Here is a 27,649-nt window from a genome sequence, read left to right on the forward strand (position 1 = left end):
AGCTGGAACAGTGAACACAGGTAAGAGCACTTTTCCAACGAGACAAAGTGAAGCTCTAGCTAGCTTCAGCAGCCTGACATTATGGAAGGATCATCATATGCCACTGGATGTTGCTGAATGCTAAAAATCAACTCAGAAACCATATTTTTGTAGAAGTTAGGATTGTCTTTTTTTTTTTTCTTCCATCTGCTTCATCAATTCTTTCCTATCCAGAACTTCATTTGCCTCTTCCTTACCAAATCACCCAATACTGTAAAATTATTCTGCAGTGCTTTTCTGCAGACCATAAGCTCTCTTCAGTAACTTAATGTCAAGAGCAAATTGTTACCCAGCTATTCACCCCCATTTCATACACCATTTTTGAATAGACCTATTACACAGTCACTGTACAGCATTTTAGCTAAATTATTTTCTTGGAGAAAATGCCAGTCCTCTTCAGGCTCAGCAGCATCTAGATCTTAGGGCCTATCACAACTGAGCTAGACTGAGTCACCACCATCACCATTACCACCATCACCATCTCAAGATAGATATTCCTGATGTTTTCTGGCCTCTCAGTGAAACATGTACATCACCAGTTTAAGCAGACTGCATCCTCTGAAGTTGCTAAATTCAATACTAGAAAACAGGGTCAGCTATGTGCTTGGGAAAGCTTTATGTCTTGATGAGTCAGGGCCCCAAATGAGCAGGCTGGATTCCACCTGTCTGTGTTTTCCTTCTGTACAGTGTCGGTTAAAGAAATCACTTTGTTATTATAATCTTACCACTTGGTGATGATGTCCAAGTAATTTCATATCCATCATGAGCCCCAGAAATATCACTCTTGAAATGAAGGAAAACAACATGATTTTGGGGGAAGATTGGACTGGGCACAATGTTTCCACAGAACCTGCCAAGCAGTGGTGACTGCATAGTACTCCCATTTCTGACCTGCAAGGGACACAAAAAAAAACATTGCCAACATTAAATCCCCATGCCAGTTATATACAACTACAATCATGCAGTGATGCAAGCACAGTGCAAATTATATAATAGACTTGCTTGCATACTATAATTATCGTTTAATACTTTTATTTTTCCTACTATCTTCTTGCAGAGAAGAGAAAAGACACTATTAATCAGACCGTCTGAGCTTTGTGAGCAATTGCACAGAGCAAATATCATCTGCAACTGGTAGCTAAATTTTATGGTGTGGTACATCTTCTGACTAATAAGAACTAATTGGCTAGGAGCTAAAGATGTGCTCTTGAAATTCAAATCCATGTTTTACTTTTCATAAGAAAAGTTAATATTCCAGATGAAAAGATTAATGCTTTACTCCACAGATCAGTCTTTTCTCTGGTCACATTAAGACACAGCTCATTTTACCTACCTCAGATTTAATCTGGTGCTTTTTTTGAGCTCCAATAATAGTGGAGTTCAGATCCATTTCTTGAGATAGTAAAGAGGATATTAAAGGAGAATTAATAATGATTCTCCCACAGACATTGGATTTTTGTCATTTGACAAAATATGGGGAAGACCTGAGCAAGGATGACAGAGTGAAGACAGTGCAGAGGATATGCTTTTTGCTGCAACAAAAGGCTTTTGCAAGTATCCCGTGCTTGTTACTAGATCTCTTTTTTTCCCTCAACAAAAAGGGAAAAATATCTCTTTTTAAGAAAAATATCAGTTAGACAGAATCTGATGCTGGAATGAAAGTACTCAGATTTATGCTTTCTATTCATGCACAAATGTTAATATTAGCTAAAATCTACCCGGCTTGCTCTGAAATTGGGTAACATCAACACGAGTTAATTAAAGATAAGTTTTCTGATAACAAAACCATTCATTGGTCTTAAACACTGTATAGTGTATGTTTAACCTCTTACTACAGTACTTGAGTATCTTTCACCATAAAACTTTAACAATATGGTAGGTGCTAATGCCAGTTCAGATCATACTTCAATCAACCCTGTTAATGTCCTTCATCACATTTTGACTCAGGCTCACACACACACACACACACACACACACACACATATGTATATACATTGTCTTAATACCTCTAGAAAGTCACGTGAACACTGGATGCTGTCCTCCAAACTGAAAGCATGGAAAAAGAGAGAAATCGTGTGATTCAGGGGAGCTCGCAGAACAATAGAACAATCCATATTGTTGGGGTGACGACCAGGCCAGCCAGGGCTCTTCAGGTAACCGAATGGCTGGTTATACTCTCTGCTGCAACCTAGAGTAAGAAAATTAAAATAATGTAGGCTTTGCAGGTTCTTGTACTGCTTCTCACTGCATGGAATCAACAAAAAGAACTGCAGATTTTTTATAATAGTAGATTTTCTTGACATTTCTTCAAGCTTACCTGTAGCTTGATAGGTAAATCTGACTCCATTATTAATCCTGTATTCATCTGATTTGAAAGTCACGATGGCAGTACGATCATGAGAATAAAATTCAGGGACTGGCAAAGTTTCAGTGCCACAGAATCTATGGGCTGATCCTTGGCTGTGCTAGAATTCAACACATCACAAACTTCTAAGTAGTAATACAGCAGTTTTCTACTTATCAAACTCTAGGTAAAGAATTCTTTTAGCACTTACAGATCATTCAGGCAATCACATTTGACAGCTCTCAAGGAAATCACTTATTAATATCTCAATACTATATGTTCAGTTATGATGTGAAGCAAATCCAGTATAACAAGTATTTTCACAACTTAAGTGAAAAACAGGCAAAGATTTGGAATAATGTAATACAGTGAACATACACAGTTGTGTTTCTTAAGCACTTTTTTTTTCTTTTTCCTCTAGTGCTTCCTACAAACATTCTTCCTGGCATGAATAGTGAATTCTTGGATGGAAGGAAGTATATTTAGTCTATGAAAGATTGTTGTTGGTCTGTAGGTTCTGGGTGTTAAACCTAGCAGCTCTGCTAGTTGGTGCAACTGTGAATAATTATAAAATACTTACCAGGTTAAATTCAGTGCGTGTAAGTGTGCTTCCATGAAATCAGTGTAAGTGGGACATAATGCTTAATGTTGTGGATGTATCCTTGGCATGAATCATCAACTAATCTATTACCAAACACTGAGTTTTTGTCCTCTTTGAAAAGAGTGAGGAGAGCTGAATGCAAATGAGGAATGATATGGACCGTAAATTTCTTACCAGTGGTAAGTCCTGGAGCTGAAGGTAGTTCTGAGAACAATCCTGGCTGGAATGGAGGTGGAAGGTCTCTATCACCACCTTGACCTGCTGCTGTGGAGGGGCATCAATGACCCAAGTACAGAGAGTAAATGGTGGATATTCATTGGGGAAGTTAGGAGACATTGCAGTTAGGGAGGTAGAAGTTGCATTATACGTTCCTCCACATAATCCTGTTTAAAAAAAATAATAAATGCATCATAGACTGAAAATGTTTCAAACTGAGGAATGACGTCTATTTATTAAACAAAACTACTCTGGACAATATACTCCTGTACTTACGTATTACACTCAGAAGGAAAAAAAAAAAAGTAGAACACATTCTAATGTTGTGTCAATGCATTACAAAAACCAGATAAATGTTTATTTGTAATATCAGTGTTAACAGCTCATGACAGGGTGTTCCTGCTTTGCACTCCTTGTGCATCCACCCCACAACCAGCCAAGACCAAAGACAGTTGCACAGGGGGACCAGCAGTGCTGCTTTCAGCTTGCTTATTAGATGCTGAGTACTGCTGTACCAGGGACTACCTCTGCAAATGCCTGGGCCCTGTGCCTGGAACAAATCTTAATAAACTTATTATTTAAATAATACATATTTTCACACAAGAGTCACAACAATATATATATGCATAAATATACGAGTAATATATACTTACGATCCACTGTGGTGTAGGTAACATTGAAACCCTCTCTTTGCACAGAATTGTCTGTGATAAATTTCACAGTCAAGGAATTACTGGTAGAAAGAAAAGGAGCTGGCACTGTAGATCCACAGAATGTACCAACCAAGTTGGCATTTTCATTGCCTCCATCATAAAGCTAGAATAAGAAAAGCATACAACTCACTAATAGTTTAGGAAAAACAAAGAAATAGAAATGAAGTTTTCTGACCTCTCCTGACATTGCAATTTCTCTTACTTGAAAGCACATTAGGTGCTCTTGTGCTTTAACAGGATGTTCTTGATGACTACAATTATTCACTGCCATATTAACTCATTCTGCAGGATAGTGAAAATCTCATTATGGAACATTCTGGTCCTGTCTTAGCAAATCCATCAAAAATGTATTCAATTTTAATTTGGAGTACTGTGTTCTTTTTTAGATGTAATCTCTAAGCACTTTTCTATGATGAAGGTTGATTTTATTCACCAAAATGGGTGATTTGGGTGGTTGGACTAGATGATCTTGCAGGTTGTTTCCAACCTTGCGATTCTATGATTCTATGAAAATGTAGAATTCACCCCTCACATAACTGAAAATTTCTAATGCTCAACACTCTTAACACCCCTTGGTACATCTTATTTTGCAGCATTTTATCAACTATCTTATGTTTTATACACCAATCTCCAGAAAAGCAGCTTCAAAATTTTATAAATTAAAGTCTTTTCAAACAATTTGGGAACATAGTGAGTGCTCATAATTATTTCCAAAGTGATTGAGTTTTGTTCTGCTTCTATTCTGTGAATTCAATACTCAGGAAGTGCAGTAGTACAGGTAGTGTAAGTACAGAAGCTGGCATGCATAACAACATTAAAACACTGGTTTCCAAAAGTGCAGGATGTCATCTGTAGTCATTATCTAACCTATCGAAGAACTATAATTGTATCAAGCAACTTAATTTCTTCATAAGGTAATTTTCTATTAATTAAGTTTCAGTCATATGGAGAGGATTATGGATTGTATCTCTCTGATAGTTTTTTGTTAAAACACGCAGCTATCTTACTTTGACATAATCATATTGGCAGGTCTGAGCAACATGAGCTTCTAGCACGAATGAGGTGAAGGTGAGGTTGATCAGCTTGTTTACAGGTGCAGTTATGACCCACACACAGTCCAGATTTCTCTCATATCTTCCGCTCACGTTGGAGACTGGAGAGCCAAAACTGTAAGCTGAATATGTCAAGTAGCCACCACAGCCATCTTGAGGTCCTGTTGAAGAAGCAGAAGCTTTTTAGAAGCCACTCCTGGCATTCATCTAATCTTCAGAAATTTCATATCAAGATAACAGCTTTTTCTGTGCTGCAGCATTTTACTATCCTGTCTCACAATTACTAATTGAATCATTGAAAGGATTTCAACAGAAACAGCATTAGGCACCATTATCCATTTGAAAATATAGCAACATATTTTTAAAAAGGGACTAGCAGAAGACAGAGGACAGAATCAAGTAGAACCGTGGTTAGACTTTTTTGATGTAATTCCTACCTGCTAGTACGAACACTTGGACAGTAGGGGGCACTGACTGGTTGCCTTTGAATAGCTGGCTGAAAAACTAAGTTACTTGTTTTTATAATACATCTTCAATGATGTGGGATCGAATTTTGCAGTCTCACTCTGGGGCCCAGAATCATATTCAGGAATCTATCTAAAAGTGAGTTATTTCTGGGAGTGTTTCACTTTGTGGGAGCTTAGAACCCTCCAGAAAAGCAGGCCCTTTTCATTTCGATACTGCATTCAGAGCTAAGTCCCTAACCCGAGCTCCTCACTGCCAACAGCTGAACCTTACAATGATTTCACTCACACTGAAAGAAATGACTTCTGGACAAAACCCGTTAACAGAAGACCAGAACCCTCTTATTGTGTCTAATTACACACAAGCAAAAATACAGACTATCCAAAGGGATTTTTTTAAACACCTTTTTTCTTCGGCAGTTTGATTTCCAGAGGCAGAGCTGGGTTAGTAACTGATCAGTTTGTTTACTGTATGCTTCCTTCCCCGGTCTCTGTGGGGTTTCCTGGCCACTTATTTAGCACAGGAATTCAAACAAAGTATGGTTTGTAATCTTACTTGTGAGTCAGAGAAAGAGCGTTTGCAAACTGCACGGGGTGAAGGTTAACTGCAAGCAGTTTGATGTCTCCTGCAGTGATCCCTTTTGGAAGAATTACGTTATCAAAAGAGGCTACAGCTGTGGATAGGCAATATGAACGTCGCTGGAGAATTTCATCTGTGTGTGTAAAATCTGCCTGCCTGGCTGCAGCGACTTAACCCTGACCCACTGATATATTTCCAGTCACACAAAACTGCACACTACTTAAGCTATAACATTACAAAAGATCCCTCTGGTGTAAAATCAGCATCCAAATATCAGGATTGCATCAGCAACCACGGGCTGGAGACAACCCTGCCTTGCAAGACTGCAATAGTTAAACCAGAGTGACTAAGGATAAATGTCGTCCTGCTCTACTAACCAAAGCCGGAAAGTCTCCACCCTAAAAAGAAGATTGCTTAAACCAAAATCTTGATGACATGAGATTTAAGCTTTCGCTATACCTAAAAATGAACAGACGAGACTGATTACAAAGTGAAAAAATCAGGAATTAATAGACTGCAGTCCAATTTTGTGGGCTGCTCCAGCAGTGCAGTTGGAAACTTGGAAAAGTGTTATTGTTTATTCCCATAGTGCTGTAGAGAGCATCTGAGAGCAACAGTGGGAGAATCATGACCAATAAATCACGTTCACGTTCTCATAGATATCCTTAGGAAGGAGTAAAATGTCAGACAGGAGGTTGCCTTGGCCCTAAGAATGCAGTTTCATTGTATTTTTCTCTGGATTCACCCTTCTACATGATTTATTTGGTCCTCCCAAAGCAGCCTTGTTGGAGCCGCTTCCTGCTCAGAATAATGTACTAAGCATACCATTAAGCATACAATCATTTGCCATAGGTCGTACTCTGTCCCTCCAGCCCTGCAATATTGAACCTTTAGTGGCATACGGGTCAGATTGTCTTACGAAGCCGCCCTTCACCCTTTTCATGGTTGGAGTTGCAAACGTGCCAGCCAGAACACTGCAACAGGAATCAGAGAACTGCCACAGAGCAGTGCAACAGGAAAGCTGTCAGTGCTGCTGGATTGTCCCTTTTTGGGGTACCAAACACCTGGACCTTTTCAGTGATGCCCTTTATGGCTAGCTGTGCAACTATAAAGATATCTCAAAAAAATAAACACGGAGATAAACCATATATGTATACAGCACATAAAAAGGACCTGATAGAGAAACAAGCCAAGACAGAGAAACAAGTCAAAAGCTCATTGTAAGAAAATGAATTCTATTTGGTATAGCCAATAACAGCAACACAGGGAAGATAAATAACTAAAAGTAAAGTATATGGTTAATAAAAATGAGGTTTCATCATTGGCTTTCACAATCCTCCTCAGCCAGGAGTGAGTCACAGAATGGTACATTATGAATAATGTCTGCAGCGAAAGCTGACCAGATAGCACGTAGCCCTGCAATCAACCAAATAAAGGGCAGCTCTTGCTGAGAATCTGTCTTGGTATTTTTCACTACTAATCAACTATACATCAGATTGCAACCACTAGAAGTTACAGAACAGTGAATGTGTGCATATCTGGGGAACACTTGCAAGCAAAAGGAGAACTAATTCTTACAAGAGAAATTCAATTGCACCTCATTTTAGTGAGGTTGCATCTCAGTGTCTTAAAAATCATTACCAGTCCCACACAGAAGGCCAACTAATTGCCATCCAGCATCCTCGTGATCATTGACGGAATGGTTTTCACTGTTGGCTAACATGGCCAGAACAAAACACAGTTAAATTTAGGCAAAAGCCAGGACAGAAGTATGTTAATTGTTTAGAACAGCCTCTTTGTCATTAAAAGCTAAATATGATAAAAAATACTGAGAAATGTACCTTGCAGAACAATTCTTGAGGTGCCAGATGAACAACTGTTTCATTTCAGTTTCTGGTTTATTATTTAAAAATCTAGGGTCATCATAAATCACATTGCAATCCTGTCCTCCTCATACACAACTCGCCAGAGAACACAAATTATCAGAACTAGGACACATACTGTCATCATTAATTGCTTTTGGTGGGAAGCGTTAATGAAACTAAAAGGCTGAGGAACCATTCAAGAAAGAAGGGACTGAAGATTCCCTATGGCAAATAAAAATAATTACAGCAGAGAGCAAGCACACGTTGCTCGAAGAGTTACATCCCCTAGACACAGAGTCAAGATGAAGATGAGTCTTTGAAGCTGCATACCTTTGAAACATAGCCAGGGGTGAGGTTCATTTGTACAGGTACGGATGCAAACTGCTGAACAGTTTTACCTCTACTGGAAACAGCTAAACCAAAGACATTTCATAAAAAGCTAACACTGTTCTTACTAAATGAATTCCACAAACGTGCATAAAAAGACAGCAAAATTCAAATAGCCCTCCTACTTCTGCTGGAATAGTAATGAGAACCTTTCCTAGATTTCTGAATCACATTTATTTCAACTAAAAGGATGAGAACTCTGAAAAATCAGAATAAGCAAGGATAACTCAAGTCTGATGTTTCATTCCTAACAGGTTTTATTTTCAGTGCAGAGGAGTGGCTGGACTACGGCTGTAGTAATCAGTTCATAGCTCAGTAGGATTCTGCCTTCAAACACTAAGAACTACGTAAGACTGGAGGAGGAGTTGTACTGCCATTCTTCATCTTAGCTGGTACTATGGGTTGGTAAACCTTCACAAGCTGGGATTTTGAGGTCAGTTGGTGTGTTTGGCAGCCACTGTACAGGCCCCATGACTTTGTGCAGGCAGCAGGCCTGTTGGCAAGGCCAGCCTCACCACAAGGCTTTCACTCCTTCCAGACCTCAGCATCACCTTCGAAGAGAAAGGTTTTTCACTGATTTGATGGCATGGCAGTGGGGACATATATTTAAGATTGCAAAGCCCCCAGCTCTTGCTTCAACAAGATTTCACAAATGCACTCAGATTACATTGATACTCTCAAGGTTTTAGACTTCTTAGCTCACCCCAAATATGAGCCCAGCCATGCTCTGTGCAAGCCCATCCCAGTTCTGCAACACAGTAATGTAGTACCACCCCAACCATTTCCTCAATGTTTGCCTGGAGACCAGATGCAGACAGGCTGTCTGGCCTCAGTTTTACATTTGCTAATATTGCATTAATGTACTTGTTGGCATCGCAGCTGCCCAGGCATTAGCAGATCTCTTTTGCAGTATGAACCAGAAACGTCTCCTTGTTCTTTCTTTGTATGCATGGGAGTACACATTTTCAGCTGAAGAAATCATTGACTTACACCTGAGCGCCTTTATCTGAATCCCATCATCTTTTAACCTTTAGTTACTACGCAGTTACATTTGCTCACTGCATCCAAAATAAATTTTCACCTCATTTTTCAGATCACTCAGAAATTTCCTATTTAAATGTCCACCTTTCTTCTTGTCAGTCCAGTTTGAGTCTGTGAACTGCTTCTCCTTACTTTGCTTTGGGAGAAGAAATGTTACAGGCATGAAATAGCTGACATTTCTGAGAGGCATATGTAGACTGTCCCTAAGTTCAACAGATGTATTTTTTTGCAGAATGGTTGAAGAGACTGCAAATACTTTCTAAATTGAGAGAAATTTCAACCTGGTACATACTGATGCATATTTTTAACAGAGATTTGAGCCACAAAATACATTTAGAAACGGTCCAGGGATTGTGATTGTCAGATATTCTGAGTTTGTTATGGATGTTGATATTTTCACAGACTATAACAGGATCAAAAGAAGATATTAGCCACGACTGAGTCACTATTTTAATAGAATAAGCTAATCATAGTTAAGTCATGACAGCGTCATGAACCTGAAACATGTAATATATGTGTAATATAACTGGTTGAACAGTGTGAATCAAACGCCCAAAGAAAGCCTTCCTAGAAGACCTGTGCGTTGCACACAGCTTCTCAGCTGGCCTCTGCAGCACAGGGCTCTGAGGCCACATTTGGTACCTCCAGATAGATTTCTGGAAACCAGTCCCAGGGACATAAATCAGTATAAAAAATTACCACTGCTGGTTCAAGAATTTAGAAATAAACCACAAAACAGCACATACCCCTTCCCTGTGCAGCAGGATGACCAACATTTTACATTTTTTTGCTGCCCATTCAAAAATGTTCTTTTTTTTTTTTTTTTTTTCCCAGCAATCCTTAACAATTCAAATGAAATCAGTGAGAACTGTGCATGCTGAGCACTCATGGAAATCTGCACCCAGAAACGGAATACAGAGTAAGCCAAGGTTTTGGGTTGCAAGACAGAAACGGATGCAGACCTATACTAAGCAAAATTTGTTGTTGATAAAATAGCATAAAAGTACTGTGGAAAAAACTACTGGGTCTATTTTTTTAAAAAGCACATTTTAATTTCATTAGGGGAAAGCATAAGAGTAAACCTATCAGTGTCAGACACTTAGTGTATTGTGTTCCAAACAGGAAACAAGTAATTTAATACACAGCTAATAGCATAAAGGAAGGCAGACACCTCTGAGTAATTTATCAAGTAAGGTACAGAACACTTGGTCAGAAAGAAAAGCATATAGTTAATCTTCTACAATACACATGCTAGATAACTTATGAGTTATGTATTAATTTTTCTAATTCTAATTTCTAACATTTTTCTAATACATGAAATGAGAAGATTCCTTTTTAAGAACATTTTTCTTCTACACTCTACTGGCTTGTGCTTCTGTTTTCCTATGTAAAATAATTAATAGTCTGAAATGCTCATTTGAATAAAAAGGACTTAGGGATCCTTGAGGGAAATACAGAGCCAAAGGAGGACAATGAGACTATGAGCAGGCTGCCAGTCTCCCTCGCAGATGATGGGGTATTTAAGGACTTCTCTTGCATTCTAGCAGCCTGATGGTTGCCAAGGGGTTTGAAGGCATTTCTTTTGCCCTAGAGCATACCTCACGAGTTTTCTCATTGTTGCCACCTTATTCTTCTTGCCTGTCTATACCAATCTGTTTTTCCTTGACTTGTGTTTAAATCACAAACTCTGACAGCAGATTGCTGCTTTATTCTGTCTGAGCAGGGTATAGTGCAGTGGAGTTGTGGCCATTATCTGGTAAGCTCCAAGGTAATGCAATCAAGTTGTGGCATTGGCATTAATGAAGTACAACATATTGCTTTTTAACAAAATTTAAATGTGAATTCCTCCTGCTCACTTAAAAGAGATAGCATAGAAAAGGGGAGAGGAGGGATCTGACTACAGCTTTTAGCTAAACAGGATCTAGGGCTGCAGAGAAAAGGAAGGCAATCTTCCTAAGCCTCTCCACACCACCTTCCCCACCACTGCCAGCTCTGCTTTCCTTCTGCCTGTTTGATGAAAGCTCAGGAAGAGCTTTCTGGCCTAACTCACATATCTAACCATGTGTAACATTGCTTCCTGCAAATTCTTGTGGCTTCCTCAAACAACCTTAGTGAGCAGACCTGCCTTTCAGAAACTTTTTACACCCCTCTTTGATGGTTTAGAACATGCTATATTTTTTGATACTGAGAAAACGGGGCTATGCACAAAAGTACAGAGGGCTGCCAAGATGAAATGGTGTGCTGTTAATAAGGCCACCAATACAATTCCTGAAAGGGGTTGCTGATTCTTTAAATTAAAAACAAGACAAAGACCCACACAAAGTCTTAGAATTCTTCTTTGCCTTGATATCATATGCCTTAGAGCATATATACTATGAGAGGTGAGAGGGTCACCCCACCGCTGGATGGGAATAGGCAGAAGCTCTATTTATCACCAAAGCACAAACTCACAGCAGGCATGGCTGAGGTGCGTGCGGACTCTGTCCCTGCCAGCAAGGGTCAGCTGAGAACATCAGGTCTCCCCTTAGAGCTATAGAGATAATCAGGAGATCTTTGGTCAAGTCACAGACTCAGAACATGCAGACCTCACTTTTAGGGAAGAGATCTTAGCTCTTCTTACTTCACAGAGACATCTCAAGTAACCAAATGCCTTAAGCTGGTATTGATTTATCTTTTCTTATCCTTTTATTGATTGCCTGGAGGAGCACGCACACACAGTGGAAAGGAAGTATAATTCTCATTTTACAGACTGCAAACAAAGGCAGCAAAAAGGTCAGTAAGATGAGTGTTTCTTTCCACAGTTATAACACTCGGAGCAGGCTGAGATGCTCCAGTCAGCCCCAGCTCACCAGCTCAGCTTGAGAGCACATCTGGCATGCTGGTTGTGAAATGTGCATTCAGCAATATGCTGCAGAGCATATGGAGTAGCATGGTGAAAGCAATTTTCATGTTTAACTCCTTGAACGCCTGGTTACTATAGATCTTGCTAGACTTCTTTGAGTTTCCTATTTCATCTGCTGTATTTCTCCCCCTCTAATGGCTATAAGAATGTCTCCTTAGTAATAAAATTTGCAAGAGATGAACAGTGCTTAGCCCTGGATTTTGGCTGTACCCTTGACAGAAGCCTCACCAGGGAAGAAACTGGAAGAGCTTGTGAGGAAAGGAAATAGTTTGTTTTGCTACAAATGGGTTTACTGTTTCTGCTTGCTTCTTTCCAATGCATAATCAGGATCACTCACAACACTAAGCAGAGTTCAATAATTATGTTATCCTGTTGTGCTTCCCTAGAGTAACTACAGAATATTGTGCTCATTATTTTGGTTTTATTTGCTTTTATTTGAAGCAGAATCTCAGATTTCATAGTACAAAGATGTGTCACAAATTTTCCTGGATCTATATCCCAGACAAATCAAACAGCAAAAGTTTGTAGGACTGTGACTCATTTTCCTATTATAACATACTTTTCTATTTTTTGGCCATCCCACACTGGCATGGGACTGTCAGAATCTTTCCTAAAGGCTGTGTGGTTTAGTTGGTGTGGCCTGTTTCCCACAGAGGAGAAAGAAGACCTACCATTAAGCATCTCACCACTACAGGCACTTCGTCACACAACCCACATCTCTACATGGCCATTTTTTCCAGCTTGCAAATCCATTGCTCCTGAGTAAGTCTGGCAACCTCCCTTTACTTGGGAGCCTGCAAAAATGTCCCTCTGAAAAACAGACTAGTAGGTGTCAAAATTTATTCATAAAAGACTTCTCCTTGCTTAAGGAAATAATCAGACACGATGTTGACTGGGAAAGCCCAACTTGTGTTCTGTTGTGTGCTTAAGTAGGATTTCTGAAAAGTTATACAAATAAATCTAAATTCAGAGGCTATAGAAATTGACTATATGCCAACAGGAAGAGCAAGAGCCTGGGGAGTTCCTGATGATTTCACTCTGGAAGCACAAGCCCAGGCTTTGGAAGATTTCTGACAATGACAATGGATGCCTGATAGTTTAAAGACAACAACACATGAAACAACATTATGTCACTGAAAATAAAAGTCTGTAAGACTGGTCTTAAAGATTACTGAAGCAACTACTGCGATTCATGAAAAAGAAGAGTTAATTATGGTAATGACCATGCGGTTCTGTGGGAATATTTTTTTTGGCAAAGACTGTAGATCCAGTTATTTTTCTTATCTGTAAATACTTTCTCAGACTCTATGAAGTGAGAAAGTCGCTGGCTAGGGGCTGGGAGGGGATTCAATGACTCAGCAGAAGACTATGTTTGTCCTACCACAAAGCCTTTCATTATGAACTGTCCAAGTGCCAGCTTTCTAAACCAGACAATTACTTCTTTCTAATCACAAACACATTGAGTTAATTACACAAGAAACTAGAAGTGATGAAATGACATCAATTTACTTGTAATAATCATTTGTTGCTTATCATCCTTAAACAATTCAGATGTTTTAAGAAGGTAAAAAAAAATCCTTTTAAAACGTGACCTTAAAAATAGACCACTGAGCTTAAGCATTTTTAAGGGAATTAATGGCAGGGGACCTCTGGGTCAACCTCCCTGCTAGAGCAGGTACCCTGTAATTGGTTGCACAGGTAGGCATCTAGCCTTTGGCTCATGTCCACCAAAACATTCAATATCCAGTACCTTCTCATTATGATCCCATTCATGTGGGGGGTCAGCTATTGATCCTCCAAGTCAGCTGAGATAAACACAGCTGTGTATGGGGGAAACCCTAATTTTAACCGATCTTAACAGTTTAGTTGTTAGAAGTGTATGAGGTGAACTGTGCAAGGAAATGAATAAGTTTAGGGCACCATCAACCTTTCAACACTGAAAAATGAGAGTGGTCAGGCATTACCAGATTTGCAGTCTTTGGGTGTTGCTAAACCTTCACTCACTCAAGAAATGCTTGTGCCTTCAAAGAGGCAGGAAAAGGTTAACAAAGAATAAAATGAATCAGTTAAGAAACAGGGATGGAATGCAGGTTGCTATAATCTTAGTCTTGCTTAGTTAATTCAATTTTGACAAGCTCAAAAACATTTTTCTGCTTCCAGTACCATTCAGTGTTTAGTGAGTAAGACCGAAAACAGCTCTTCACCAAAGGAAGTCACTTACCAGCAGATTGTTGAGGACTGAGTCTGATAATATCCTTACCTAAAGTCTCCCTGAACGATGCTTTCCATCCTCTGTCTGATCCAGAGAAGTCCGTACTAAATACCAGGAACAATTGGTTACCGGAGCTTTTAATATTTGGAGGCAGTTCTGATCCACAGAATTTCCCAAGGAGAGGAGCATGAGTATCTGAGCCATCATATACAGCCACGTAATCTTTGTAGCAGGAGGGAGATATTTCAAGCTGGAAGGTGTTGAATCTATAAAATACACTTGGAGCATTAGATATGACATTTTCATTTCTAATCCTGTTCTTAGGATTTTAAGGGCTTTTTAGGGCTTGAGGAAAAGCATAAGTAATAGCAACAACCAAAGCCAGACATAAACAGACACCAAAGGTATTTTTGTTCCAAAAAAAAAACCAAAAAAACAAGCAGAACTATTAACTGCATGGCAAAACACCTCCAAATAAATAGTGACCCTCACCCACTATGTCCCTTGCAATACAAGCACACTTCAGCTCTCTATGAAGAACCAGAGCTCCCCTGTGTAAACATGCCCTCTCACACTTCTGCAAATTGCTTACCCTGCAATTTTCTTGAGTACGTGAGAGGCCTGTGAAATGAAGGCTGAGTGCAGGCCACCTGGGTCTACTACTTAGCTGGGAAATTACCTCCTAATGCACAGTCAGCATATACCTGACAGAAGAATGTACCTACATTATTTTTTAATGTCAACAATTTGTAGCAACCCCATGTCCATTCTAGGCAGGACAGCACCCACTCAGGAGTAATACTCTTTTGGGCTGGATGTCTTTACTTAGGCTAAAAGGGGGGCATTGGCCTTCTAATAAAATTGAATTTTTCTTACATCAATTCACAGCAGGTTTGTAACTCCCAAAGGCTGACAGAACTTAACTAAGTGAGCTGTATTTTTACAATATTTTTGTCCTCTTGTTAGCCAAAGAGAGAAGCTACAATTATGGTGATGTTCTGTGTATCAGTTACAGAGAAAGATGGGAGGGATTCCGATAAAAGGTGATTTCAGTAGATATATCTCATTTCCTTTAGAAATGGAAAGACAGGGAAAATTGTCAATCACTACTGTCTTTAATTGAAATCAGACACCACCCCGTCACCTTAATGACAAGCTGAACTGTGATTACGTACTTGAGGACCACTACTTTTCCACTTCCAACCGTGATGTAGTATGAACAGTTCATATCGTTGTGATAATCCAGAACTGAATGGGCCGGACTGCTGATAACACCAACAGAGCCACTGAAAGTGCCACCACAAGCTGTAGGGGAAACAGAAAGGAGCGATCAGTGTCTGAATCCCAGCTGGATCCCAAATCTCATAGTCCCACATGTCACTGACCCTGGGGACTGTCCCTGCCTGGCTTGTGCTGGGGCTCACAGTGGAGAGGGATGGCTGTGCTTAGAACATATGGAACTGCAGCTGGGAGTAGAGGGCACTGCTTGGCTGCTCAGGGGCTCACACCACAGATGCTAATGAGACCAGGATGTGGGCTAATGTTTGTTCCCAGCTTCAGTGTTTGAGGGAACAAAAACTGTTATAAAACCAATTCTAATCTCCATTGTTAGCTTCAGCCTTTATTTTATAATCTTAACTCGGAGGGGAAAAAAAAAAAAAAAAAAAAAAAAAAAGCTTCCCTGCATCCTGTTGATAAATAGCCCAAAGCCACACACACACATGCAGTTTTTCATGTTCCAAAGGACTTGCCTTTGCCCAGGCTATCACCTTCACAAAGGCAGCCCCCCCTACAGGACTGCTGGGTGCAGAGCTTCAACTCCTCAGCTGCAGTCGCCTGGCATCCTGGTGCACTGGCAGATAAAGGACGGAAGCCAGGAGGATAAAGAATCAGCATTATTCTACACTAGAGGGGGGAAGCCTTTTCCCTTTTTTTTTTCCCCAGCAAACAATACTACTAGAGGGAAGAGGAATGTTAATTACTAGAATCTGCTTTGTATACAGCAACATGCTTATAAGGCTGCAGTCATATTTCTCAAATGTCAGAAGTCACAAGTCAGATAGCAGCAATTAACTTGAGTGTGTTATGAAGGTCTTTTTCATGAATAACTGCACATTGTCGTCTTTCAGTGCCATTCTCTCCTTCTTAGCTGCATCAGGCCATTCATTTTATACAGCATATTTAACTTAATGCTTCTTGGTGAGGCTTTAAACATGAGAAATATATTAGGGGAAATACCAAAGCTAAGAGCTCATCCGTTTCTATGCAGTCAGAAAATGAAATAACCTTCAAAAATCAAACTAGCGTCTCTAGAAATTAAACCTACAAAATATTACAATTGATTTTGAAAATAAATTTAATCTCTTGTGATATTTATTTTCCTACAGATCTAAATATTAAACTAGTTGAAAAATTCTTTTTCAAGTACACATTTCCTCTTTAATAAAAAAAGGAGGAGATCACATGTGAAAGACAAAAAGGTTTGGTGAAAATTTTTCTTACATAAGAAAAATATATCTAGATCCTGACTTTTATTTACATTGATAAGTGGCACTGCAAGAAGATCATCAACTGGGGCATACAGCTGGCTCCATTTAACAATCCTTTTCTGGCTCCTGCACTGTATAAGGTAGTTCTAGTAAAAACCACCCTCCTGCATGTAACAGAATTTTTTAAGTAGCCTCAATTGAATATCTGGTGATGTTTCTTCTTAAACATAATCTTAAAAAACAGAAACAATAAGACCAACAACCTACATTACTTTTTTCCAGCAAAGTGTTTCAGTTTTTAGCCTTATGTAGTGTCTTGAAAGGAAGACGGTGAGATAAAACATCAGTCCACGACAAACAGCCCCATATGTCCTGGACCACATGAATAACTTACATCCACTTAAGGTATTTCCAAAGATAAGGCACTTACCAATTGTTCTATACCTTGCCTGGAACCCAAAGCCTACAACGTGTGAATCTGTGTAGAAGTTGAGCAGCATAGGCCCAAAGACACTGATAGGCTCAGGGACCTCACTTCCACAGAACGTGATGACAGGGTGCGGGGTAACCCTGGTGCCCCTGAAGATGCTTACTCCATCATAAAGACAGATTCTGCTCAAGAGCGCTGGAGCTACATGGATACAACACAGAAGTATTAGCATATTTTCCTTGAGATTTATTGAGCTGCAAGTACACAGACCTCGTACAGGATAAGAATTACATTTTTATTACTTTCCATTCCAAGATCTCATTTGCTTGCTGAGAAAGTGAATGTCAATTTTTAAGGTGCAGAAAAACTGAAGGACAAAAAGGCAAAGGGACCTCATATGTATATAAAACATCAAATTGATCTTATCCAGCACATCACATCATCTGGACAGTGCTTCAAACCCTTTTAGTTCTTGGCAGTTTGTAACTGAGTGAACACCATCTAGGAGGATATGAGAGGACCTGATGAAACTAGAGACTCCCTCTGCTGATGAAAACAATGTACCTTTTGTACAGGCAACCTACTACCTGGCACTTTATCTTCCCCAATGTAGAATTACTCAATGCAGGGAATTTTATATGATTGAGAATTTGGGAAAATGAAATAATAATAATAATAATAATAATAATCCATATACTAACATATTTCGGTTCTGACTTCTTTCTCTCTTGAATTCCCCCAGACTTTGGGGTACCCAAACTCAGATTCTTCAGTTTGCTTTACAAGACCGAAAAATAAGAAAATTTAATCTGGAAGTTTGGCAGTTGAATGCTGTAACTGTGGCAGTCAGTGGAGATTTCAAGATGACCAATCATCAGGAAAAGAAATTAAGACTTTCAGGAGCAATCAGGGATCAGGTCAAGTACAGTTATTAAGGGGAGTGAAAAGCTGTCTATTCAGAAGCACTAAGAAAAATGGAAGTGGGGAAGGTAGTATCCTGGAATCTTTCCCCCTACTTTTTCATTTTCTCATTTGCAGTTAGCTTTCTGGGGGAATGAGCCGTCCTGTCCAACTCCTTGCCCCGTCTTCCTGACTTTCTATCCACCTCACCACTTGCACTCATATTCAACTCAAACATGTTAGTAATGTAAGTTTCATGGAGCTCGGTAGCTGAGGAAGAGTCCCACCGGAACACCCCCAAAGACAACCAAGCTGTGTAAGGGCTGTGAGTTCGGGGAGGGACCTGCCAAGCACCAGCCACTCATACCTTGGGAGCTCAGGGTCACATCACCACCTCTCTGCTGTGTTGGAAGCCATGGGCATGGGGAGGAGGTGGTGGCACCCAGAGATTATGGGATGTATGGTGAGATCTGGAGAAGCTGGGTATCATGGGAGCAAACAAGGAGCCATGAGTTATGCAAGGACCTGGATTAATGCTGTTTGTGAGAAGCACAGAGCATCTACTGAAAATAAAACTCCATCAGTTAATATGTTTATGCAACAATGGGGTGTTTTATTACTTTTTTTCTTCATTGTCTATGAGTATAATAGAAGCTGTTGTGTCACATGCTTACTGAAGTTGTGATATTTTGTGATCTATTAGCAGCAGTGGGACAGTTACTTTAATTGCAAAGGATTAATCAGAAGTTATCTAAATTTAACAGGAGATGCTGGGCCTACTGTTGCAGAGGATTCCTGCAGGTTGTTCAGCCAAAACACACTACTTCCTGTTGTGGAAATCAGGATGGCTTGTATTGAATAGGATGACAAACAGGAATGGAGGGATCAGGGATCATTCTGATTCACACAAATGACAGAGAGCGCAGTGTGATATATTTTAGATCCTCTCTGGAGATTTAGTTTTAAAATCTCTTCTGCTCTCAAATGACAATGATGTATTCTAATATGCTTCATAATTAATGCCAGAAGTGAAATATGGCACTAGTTCAAATCTGATAAGAGCTACTAAGATGGAAACAACTAGCTGCATCACACAACTAATTACATCATTAAATACAAAGTAAAAACATTCTTTGTATCCCATTCTATTATTAAAAGGTTTGATAATGTGATATAATTAAAAAAAAACACCATAATTTTAAAATACAAAGAAATGGAAAAAATGAAATTGAGACAACTGCAATCTGAGAATTGGAAAGCTTTGAGAAAGCAACTCAGACCTCTTTCTGAAAAGTCTTTGGAGAAAGCAATGAAGGATAAACGTTTTTTCAGCAAAGCAAAGGTCTACAATGTCCATCACAGGTTGCTTTGAGTTTCTGAACTGGAAAGACTAAGATGGTAATACCACACAGGGCACAGGCCAAGAGGTTTGATTTCTGGACTTGAATCGTCCTTGTTTAGGCCAACATCACTGATGATTTATTACTCCTGGCAGTGTCGATGATTGTTTGATCTCTATCTTGTTTTCTCTATTTGCTTACTCACATTTTTTTCTTAATTTCTCACCATGCTGCAATGCTTTATTCTGCAAATAATGCTCAACCTCTGTCCTATCTCTTTGTGTCACACTTCCAGCCTCTAACCATATTCAGCACATCATCAGCAATTCTTCTCTGGGGTTCTTTTACTCTCATTCTATCTTAGATCTTTTCTAGAGAAACTTCTGTCCCTTGCACTACAATGGAACTTTTTTCATGTGTCTCCAGAGATCTTTTCTTAGCCAGATGTCAGACCCACATCCTCTGTGAGATGACATACACTTTTCACATAGCCAGCTCTGCTCTTCTTCATAAAAGCTTGCCTGTTAAGAGCCTTTGCTCATCCTTCTAGCATTACTGTATTCCTCTCTTCTAATACATCTGTGAGAATTCAGTCAGACATCTCCTCTCCCACTGTCCTCTCTTCATCTCCACATTAGCTTTTATAATTACATTTCCAATGGCAGATGCAACTACTGTTTCTATCCTGATGACTACATATCTCTACTTCCCTCTGCCAGGCCTCTTTCCGCTCAGACTAAAATCTTATTTTTGTCTCTGAAAATCATTTAATAGGAGAGCTTTCTTCCCCTCTAGTCTTCCCTCACATCTTCTTTCTGGATAGCCTCATTATTTTACCTGCCCTAATTAGGTCTACGTCAATATTTGGATCTCTCGGTTCTTGTCTAGTTCTTTAAATAAATAAATTTAAGTTACTTGCCTAGCTATTATCTTTTAGACACGCTTGTTCCTATCCTTCTGCATACCTCTAACTCTCACCAAGAAATAGTAATTTTCAATCACAATCACTGTACATTTGTTTGATAGCTTTGACAAGATTTCTTCCAAATACTGCTGTAAAGATCAATTACTTGGTATGATGTGAATGTGTTTCTTTAAATTTCTGCTCTCATTTGCCTTCGAGGCCTTTTGATGTCAACCTCTCCTCTATTTATCATCTCTTGGTACTTCACAGCACTGACAGATGCTGGTTTCCAAAGGTCACATGATAAGTAATTCAGCTGTCCTTACATTTTGAAATATAGCTTTGTGTTCTCTCTATTCAGCAGGAATTTATCAGTAAAAACCTCAGACCAGTGTCAGTATACTGCATAAAATAATTTATTTGATGGAATACTAGCCCACAAACCTTGACTGCATGTAGGCCCCTTTTTTTTTTTATCACTAATAACAATGTGTTTTTCCCATCTTTCTGATTACAGTCATAAATTCTGCTTCATTTCATATTAAGACAAGATATACCCCTTTTGTTTAATATTCACAAAACTTAAAATAATGAGGTCTTGACTAACAACTGTAGCATGTGGGATCTGTAGTAACACAAATACTATTTAATGATGCAGGAGAAAGATTACACAGGTATATATTCCAGTGCAATATGTTAACCCGATACTTAGCACAAGGTACTATTTGAAAAGCAAGCAATTACAAGTCTTTCATATATATCCTCTTTCAAAATAATCTATTGCAAAATGTCTATTTTCTGAAATACCCACTAACAACCGCAAAAGCAGACAGAGAAGACTGCAATGAAGCTGTGACCCTGTCTCAGACAGCAAGATTACAGCTGCACGTTAAAAAAAGAAGGGGGGAATAATAGGTTATTAAAGCATTTTTCATGTTGACATGGTAACAACAGAAAGCAGTCGTACTGTGAGGACAGAGTATAAATATGACCGAATTTTAAAAGCAGGAGGCCCACGCCCATTTCTTCTAATTTTCCAACATCTGGAACTCATACTGGATGTTTTAACAGAAGAGAACCACAGCCATTTAATAATACACTACCTGTAATAAAGCTGAATTTGTAGGGAAGATCATCTGAATAAAGATGATGAAGAATGTGATTATTTCCTAGATACAAGTAAATATAGATAAGATTTTATGCCTAACTCTAATACATGAGGTTTGAGTAGAGTTTTGATCGAAGGTGTAAGGACAGATTCAAGATTATTCAAGGACAGATTATTATTATTATTATTATTGCTGTTACAGAAATGATACTGAGAAAACAAATTCCCTCCAATTTGGTTTTGTTTTTGTCTTTGTTTTGTAAAACAACCAAACACAAAAATGTAGGAAGTTTAAAAGCAAAGAGCCACCTGTTCAGCTTCACAGAGTAGCAAATCGAAAGAGAGGTTTTATGACTGTACAAAAAGACATTTTCAGGCTGCAAGGAAATTAGAGTCAAACTCATTTCACAGGGTTAATCTTGCTTACGTTTTGATGAAAAAATCTTACATGTCTTGTATGAGCTACTCTCTACAGCTGCCTGGAATAGTCAGTGGGTTAAGAGAGTCATTCAGAAGGGAATTCAGTTCACCCGTACAACATATTTGTCCTTGAGTTTAAAGCATGATTTTTTGCACTTCGCTGTAGAAGATAAATCTAAATGATAAATCTAAACTCGATGTCTATTTTCAAAATATCAAGGTCAGAAAAAATTATATTTCCTGCCTACCAAAAAGTAGGCAATTTAGTAGGCATTTTGAACACAAAAATCAGCAAATGCAGTTTTCTCCAGTTCTCTTTCATTCCAAGTTATTACTTGTAATATTTAGTATTTAATATATATTCAAACACATGCACATCACGTTCATTAGGTCCCAGATACTGTCACAGTATCACTGCTGCAGGTTAGTGGCCTCATTTAGAGTTATTCTTTTAAATGAGAACAGGACCCTCATTGTAACTGAAAATATAACCACTCTACAGCAGAAATCTGTGACTAAACCATGAAGTCATTCAATCTGTCACTGCACTATGGCCAATTACCTCCTGCCTTCTAATTGTCTGAAACAATATCTCAACCAGTTAAGTCAATGAGCTATGAATGCCTTACAGGCATTATTTTAGATGGATAAAATAATTCCATTATTAAACAACCATAACAAATAAAATAAAATAAAATAAAAACAATTGGATATTGGATTTCTTATCAAAGGTCAAGTAGGCAGTAAATTAAAACAACTGGAAATGCAACTAAACTTTAAAACTCCACTCCAGAACATCTATACTAGTATAGTGAAAATTTTAAAGGCCACACTCAGCAAAAATCTCAGCAGGTGCAATGATTCCATACACACAGAATAACTGGAAATGGTTTTAACAAAAGCTGCCAGACATTGTCCTGCCTTTGTGAAAGAACTGAGGGAGTTCATGCTGAAAACCCTGAGGCACATGCTAAGCAGATTCAGTGGGACTGCTGTGTACATATTCACTTCTGCATGATAGTTTGCAAGATGGCATCTTCAATATTCTTTTCCATTTAAACTCATGCAATTTCTCCTTCCTATGCTTTTTTTTTCTTCTCTTTGCTTAAAAGATTCTGAAGAAGATTAATAAGTAACATATAACTACAATGGAAAGTGCCATACTTCCCCTGTTATAACCAGCTGTCCTTTAGCTGACAACCAAAGTTCTTTCCTTTCACGTGACTTAAAACTTCTATTTCATGTGGCCTAAGGAAGCTTACAACAATAAAAGGTCAAATTGCCCAGCAAGAAATAGAGTATCTTTAATATTTTTTAGGTCCAAGCCAGTTTGAAAACTTAAAAATAAAATTAAATGAATCTATTTCTTAACTTAGGGATTTGGTTTGAAGAAAAAGTATGCATGTCAGTTCAGTAACAAATTACGCAAAATTTTCTCTGTCAAGTTGACTTCAAGGGAATCAGATTAAGATTGCCTCAAAATATGTGATGCCATTCGAATAATTTGGACATACTCCACATTTTCATAACATTTCCACCCATGAAAACCTGTTCCTGTCAAAGTTGGGAAAGTTTGACCATTCATACCAGTAAGGCCAGGTATTATACCTATTATTTCTTGACTAATGGTATCAGACTTGAAAAATCTCAAGAGGGACTTCTGTTCATGGTCAAGTATAGAGTAACAACTTTTATAGCATTTCAGTTACTGCTGTCTTTCACCTAATTTCACTTTTAGATTTCTTACACCCTCGTATTATACTCAGGTATATTTATATAAATGTTATCAGTTAGGGAGACAGAAACACTGGAAAGCAAAACAGCTGGCCAAAGATCAAAAAGATCATAAAATGAATGGTAAAAAAAAAGGCAGGAACAAATACACAAATTGGCCACAATCTCTCTTGTACTCTAACCATCTGGCAAATTCCCTGCTTCAGTGTTGTAAAATATACATGTGAGCTCTATCTTCACTCTTCTGGATGCCTTCACTGACAAAAAACTGAACCCACGCAACCTCTCTGTGTAAATGTTTGCCTGTAAATAGTTTTCAGAATGGAAATTAAACCACCAGCGATTTTCCATGACAAAGGACTTGAACATTTTCAAATAAGAAGTTATGCTTCCTGGTTCACATATACAAAACAAAGAACCAATTACCTTCCAAGTGGAAAGTCTCAAACTCTAGGATTACCAGTGACTGCGGCCCCCGATCTATGATATAACTGCAGTTCAAGTTGTTGTCATACTGACTAGGGTAGTTAGGAGAGACAATACGACCTGCAGGACTGGTAAAATTTATTCCACATCCTGCAAACAGAAATAAATACAGCATGGTTAAAATCTGGGTAATAATATCATTTCAGTTTTTCAGAAGCAAAACTAATAATGTATAGAAGGACCTCATGTCTCCTTAAGAGGCTGATAAAAAAGCCAGGGAATCGTATAGACTATGATGGGAAAAGTAGGTCTTACACAAGCACACATAATTGTTCTGGGGAAACAGAGCCTTCCTGCCTACAGTCTCCCATAGTTTCTTGGCAGCTTGTGGATAAGACCAGGCTGCTGCCCTTCAGTCTAGTGACCATAACACAACACTACTGTTCTTATGGACACAGAACTCACACATTTCAAAATCCCTTTGTACAAACAAGTGTGGCTGAATTGGCTGGGGGCTGGGATGGTTACTGGGGCACATCACCAATGAAGCCTCTTCTGAAACTGCCTGTGTTAGCCCAAGTGGTTGCATCCATGCTTCATGTCTGACAGCCAGGGGGATCCAGCCTGTAGTAGGGCCAGCTCTGGGTGGTTTTGCAGTACATGCAGACAACACAGGTTTGCTGCTCAGAACTTCTCAAGCACACAGAACTGTTCATTTTCATGGAGCTCACTCTGATCAAAATGGTTTTGAAATGCTGCTAGGGGCTCCTCTCTATTTTAAGCCTCTGGCTTTATTTTATTATGTTTTATTATTATTATCACTATTTATATTAAGCTCGTAGCTACAGGCTTAAAAAAAAGAACAACGCAGCAAATCGCTGGTATAAGACTAGAAAAAGGCCTGTGAAATCTGCGATTTTCTCCTTTAAGAGGCTACACTTCCCTATTAGTTGATACTGACAAGATTAGCTCAGACATTGCAAAACAAAAGCCATTTCATTTCAGAATTATTTATGCTTCAATAGTGTCTTCCTTCCAACACTTAATTTCTCACTGTTCTAATCTGAATCCAGTGAAAGGAAAATGGTTCCCTTTGGCAGCATCCTACAGAAAAGCTGCAAACAGCTGATGGTGATTGAGTACCAACTTCTACACTTCCAGCGAGATTAGCCCCCATGAAACACATTCTCTGGGGAAAAAAATGAGAGGCCCACCTAAGAACAGTGACCATGTAAACTGCAAATATAACAAAGCAAAGCAAAAGCCATTGCAGATCTTGAGAAATCATCTCTTCTGAGAGCAGCTTATGAGAATGGCCATTGGTGAGTCCCCAAACTGGAGCATACAGTGCTCCCATTGCATATAGTAAGGGAGTTCTTGTGAACAAAAGCTGGGTAGAAGCTTCTACACATCACTGGATAGAGATATGCCTTGATACACACATTAACTAACCCAAAATGAATGTTTAAATCAGCCATCTGGCTTAAATGCCACTTACTGCTTATGAAAGATGCAGAGAAACCTTGCCCAGGAGCATCCTGAGACTGAAAAACTGTAGTAATGATGTTGTTTGGAGAAATAACAGGGTCAGGAGCTGAAGTTCCACATCCTGTAGCTAACAAAGCTTCTTCTTCTTCATGATTTCCTTGCCATACCTGACAAGCACAGGTTAGATATAGTTCAGTGTTTTTGCAGTCCATGTAGCTTGTAGAAACCCATTACCAGGAATTACATATACAACTGTTCTTCTTGTAGACTTAAAGTAGAATTCATCTCACACTAAAACTTAGATGTCTACATTGGAGCTAAACATCTCTGTTCACTTTACAGTCAGTAGGGACAAAAAGGCCCTATTCACAGAAAAATCACAGAAAAATTTTGGTTCCAGGGACTTCCGAAGGGCATCTGGAAGTCATCTGCTCTAACCCTTTACAAAGAGCACAGCAAATGTAGTTCAGGTCCTGGGAACTGGAGAAAAATATTTTATGCACATCATCATTTACCTCAACTTTGTCTTGGCTCACTCACCTCCATACATTCTATCAGTATGAATATCAGTATATACAACGAATTATCAAATGCAAAAATTATATTATTCATAATAAAATTCAACAGAAACAGTAGCATTAATCTGGATTCTTACTATCCAGTCTTGCTAATCAAAAATTCTTCCAGTTTTTGCTATTTTGCATTCACTTGTTCAATGGCTAGTATTAAATGATGGAGAGGGTTAAAATTAATATCATTCACAAAAGAAAAACATTCATTTTTAAAACTTAAATAGTGTCAAATAGCTAATTTGAGTTTGATCAAACCATGCATTCAAGAATCATATGCATGTTTAAAGTGTTATTTAAGTGAAACCTCCATTGAGTAATTATTTAAACGTACTTGATGTTCACACTTTAAGCACTGAACTTCAGCACATGAATAAAATGAAACATAGGCATAAATATTTTAAGCTTCTTAGTGCTTAAATCATTTCCTGAATCAAGATGTTATTTGGCAAACACTTCTATAAGAAAAAAAAAAAATGCAACACAGATTTACTGTAATAATATATGCATTTTCCAGTTTAGTTGCATTTTATACCAAGACCATAAGATAAATAAATAATTAATCAGTTTTTAATTAACACATTTGAAATAAATCTGACCGGATAAAGAACAGCCATATGGAATTGCGATTGCTCTAAGAAACCATTCTAGAAAAGGTTAGCCAAGGTTTAGCCTGTAAGTGTAGGTATATGAATAACCTCATTCATCTGGCCAGGTGTTTGAGGCAAGGGGCAATGAATGCTCAAAGGATTAATATAAATAAACCATGGCCTGTCCAAGATTTTGCACAGTCACTATTGATTTTGGATTCCTCCTTTTTGGCTGCTCAGCTCAGAATGAACATGAGAACCTTACATCTGCTCAGCACTTCTTCATATCCAGACATATAACTCAAATAACTCATAGAACTCAAGGTGAACAACCACCAAAGATTTCAGGCTTTTCTCTTAGGAGAATATCTCCAATTGACACGTTTTTTTTTCCCATGTTATTTGGAACAGTTTGGATATGCAAATTTAAAGCACCTTCACTAAGTAATATTAAGCTTTTTATATTAGTTAAAATGTAACTAAAAGTAATCAGTCAGTGGAGCAGGTTATGAAAAAATAAATTATTTTTTTTCCCCAGCTTTTAGAAATGAGTGCAAGTGAAGCTTGTAAGTTTCTAGATGTAGATCAGATGTGAAGCTGCTCAAGACTTCCTACATGTTGTCAAATTATGTTTGACCTTTATTGTAAGTGGGAGTTGTACTGCTGCAGAGAAAATGTGTGCAAAAACACTGAACATATGCCAAATGCCTGAGAAAGAAAGTGACACTGAAAAATCCAAAGCATGTCCACTCCATTCTACTGCTTTGAAAACAAGTGGCTCTTGACAACCTGTGAAAGATAAGAATGCTATCTTTGTAGTTTGAAATAAGAAAAA

General features: G+C 38.5%; 1 protein-coding gene across 1 annotated transcript in view; it reads right to left on the reverse strand.

The window, feature by feature from the left end:
* The window catches only part of CUBN (cubilin), a 139,914-nt gene that overhangs the window by 1,069 nt on the left and 111,196 nt on the right, over positions 1 to 27,649 (reverse strand). The window contains exons 56-66 of the mRNA XM_042888520.1: positions 25,666 to 25,822; positions 24,168 to 24,317; positions 17,336 to 17,536; positions 15,592 to 15,721; positions 14,465 to 14,682; positions 4,921 to 5,126; positions 3,854 to 4,016; positions 3,159 to 3,367; positions 2,357 to 2,504; positions 2,046 to 2,227; positions 765 to 930 (exon numbers count right to left, since the gene is read on the reverse strand). Coding sequence (XP_042744454.1) covers positions 765 to 930; positions 2,046 to 2,227; positions 2,357 to 2,504; positions 3,159 to 3,367; positions 3,854 to 4,016; positions 4,921 to 5,126; positions 14,465 to 14,682; positions 15,592 to 15,721; positions 17,336 to 17,536; positions 24,168 to 24,317; positions 25,666 to 25,822 — 1,930 coding nt within the window. The remainder of the gene's footprint in view (positions 1 to 764; positions 931 to 2,045; positions 2,228 to 2,356; positions 2,505 to 3,158; positions 3,368 to 3,853; positions 4,017 to 4,920; positions 5,127 to 14,464; positions 14,683 to 15,591; positions 15,722 to 17,335; positions 17,537 to 24,167; positions 24,318 to 25,665; positions 25,823 to 27,649) is intronic.

Source organism: Lagopus leucura, unplaced genomic scaffold, assembly GCF_019238085.1.
Source record: "Lagopus leucura isolate 7727_CA_CO unplaced genomic scaffold, USGS_WTPT01 Super-Scaffold_100157, whole genome shotgun sequence".
NCBI lineage: Eukaryota > Metazoa > Chordata > Aves > Galliformes > Phasianidae > Lagopus > Lagopus leucura.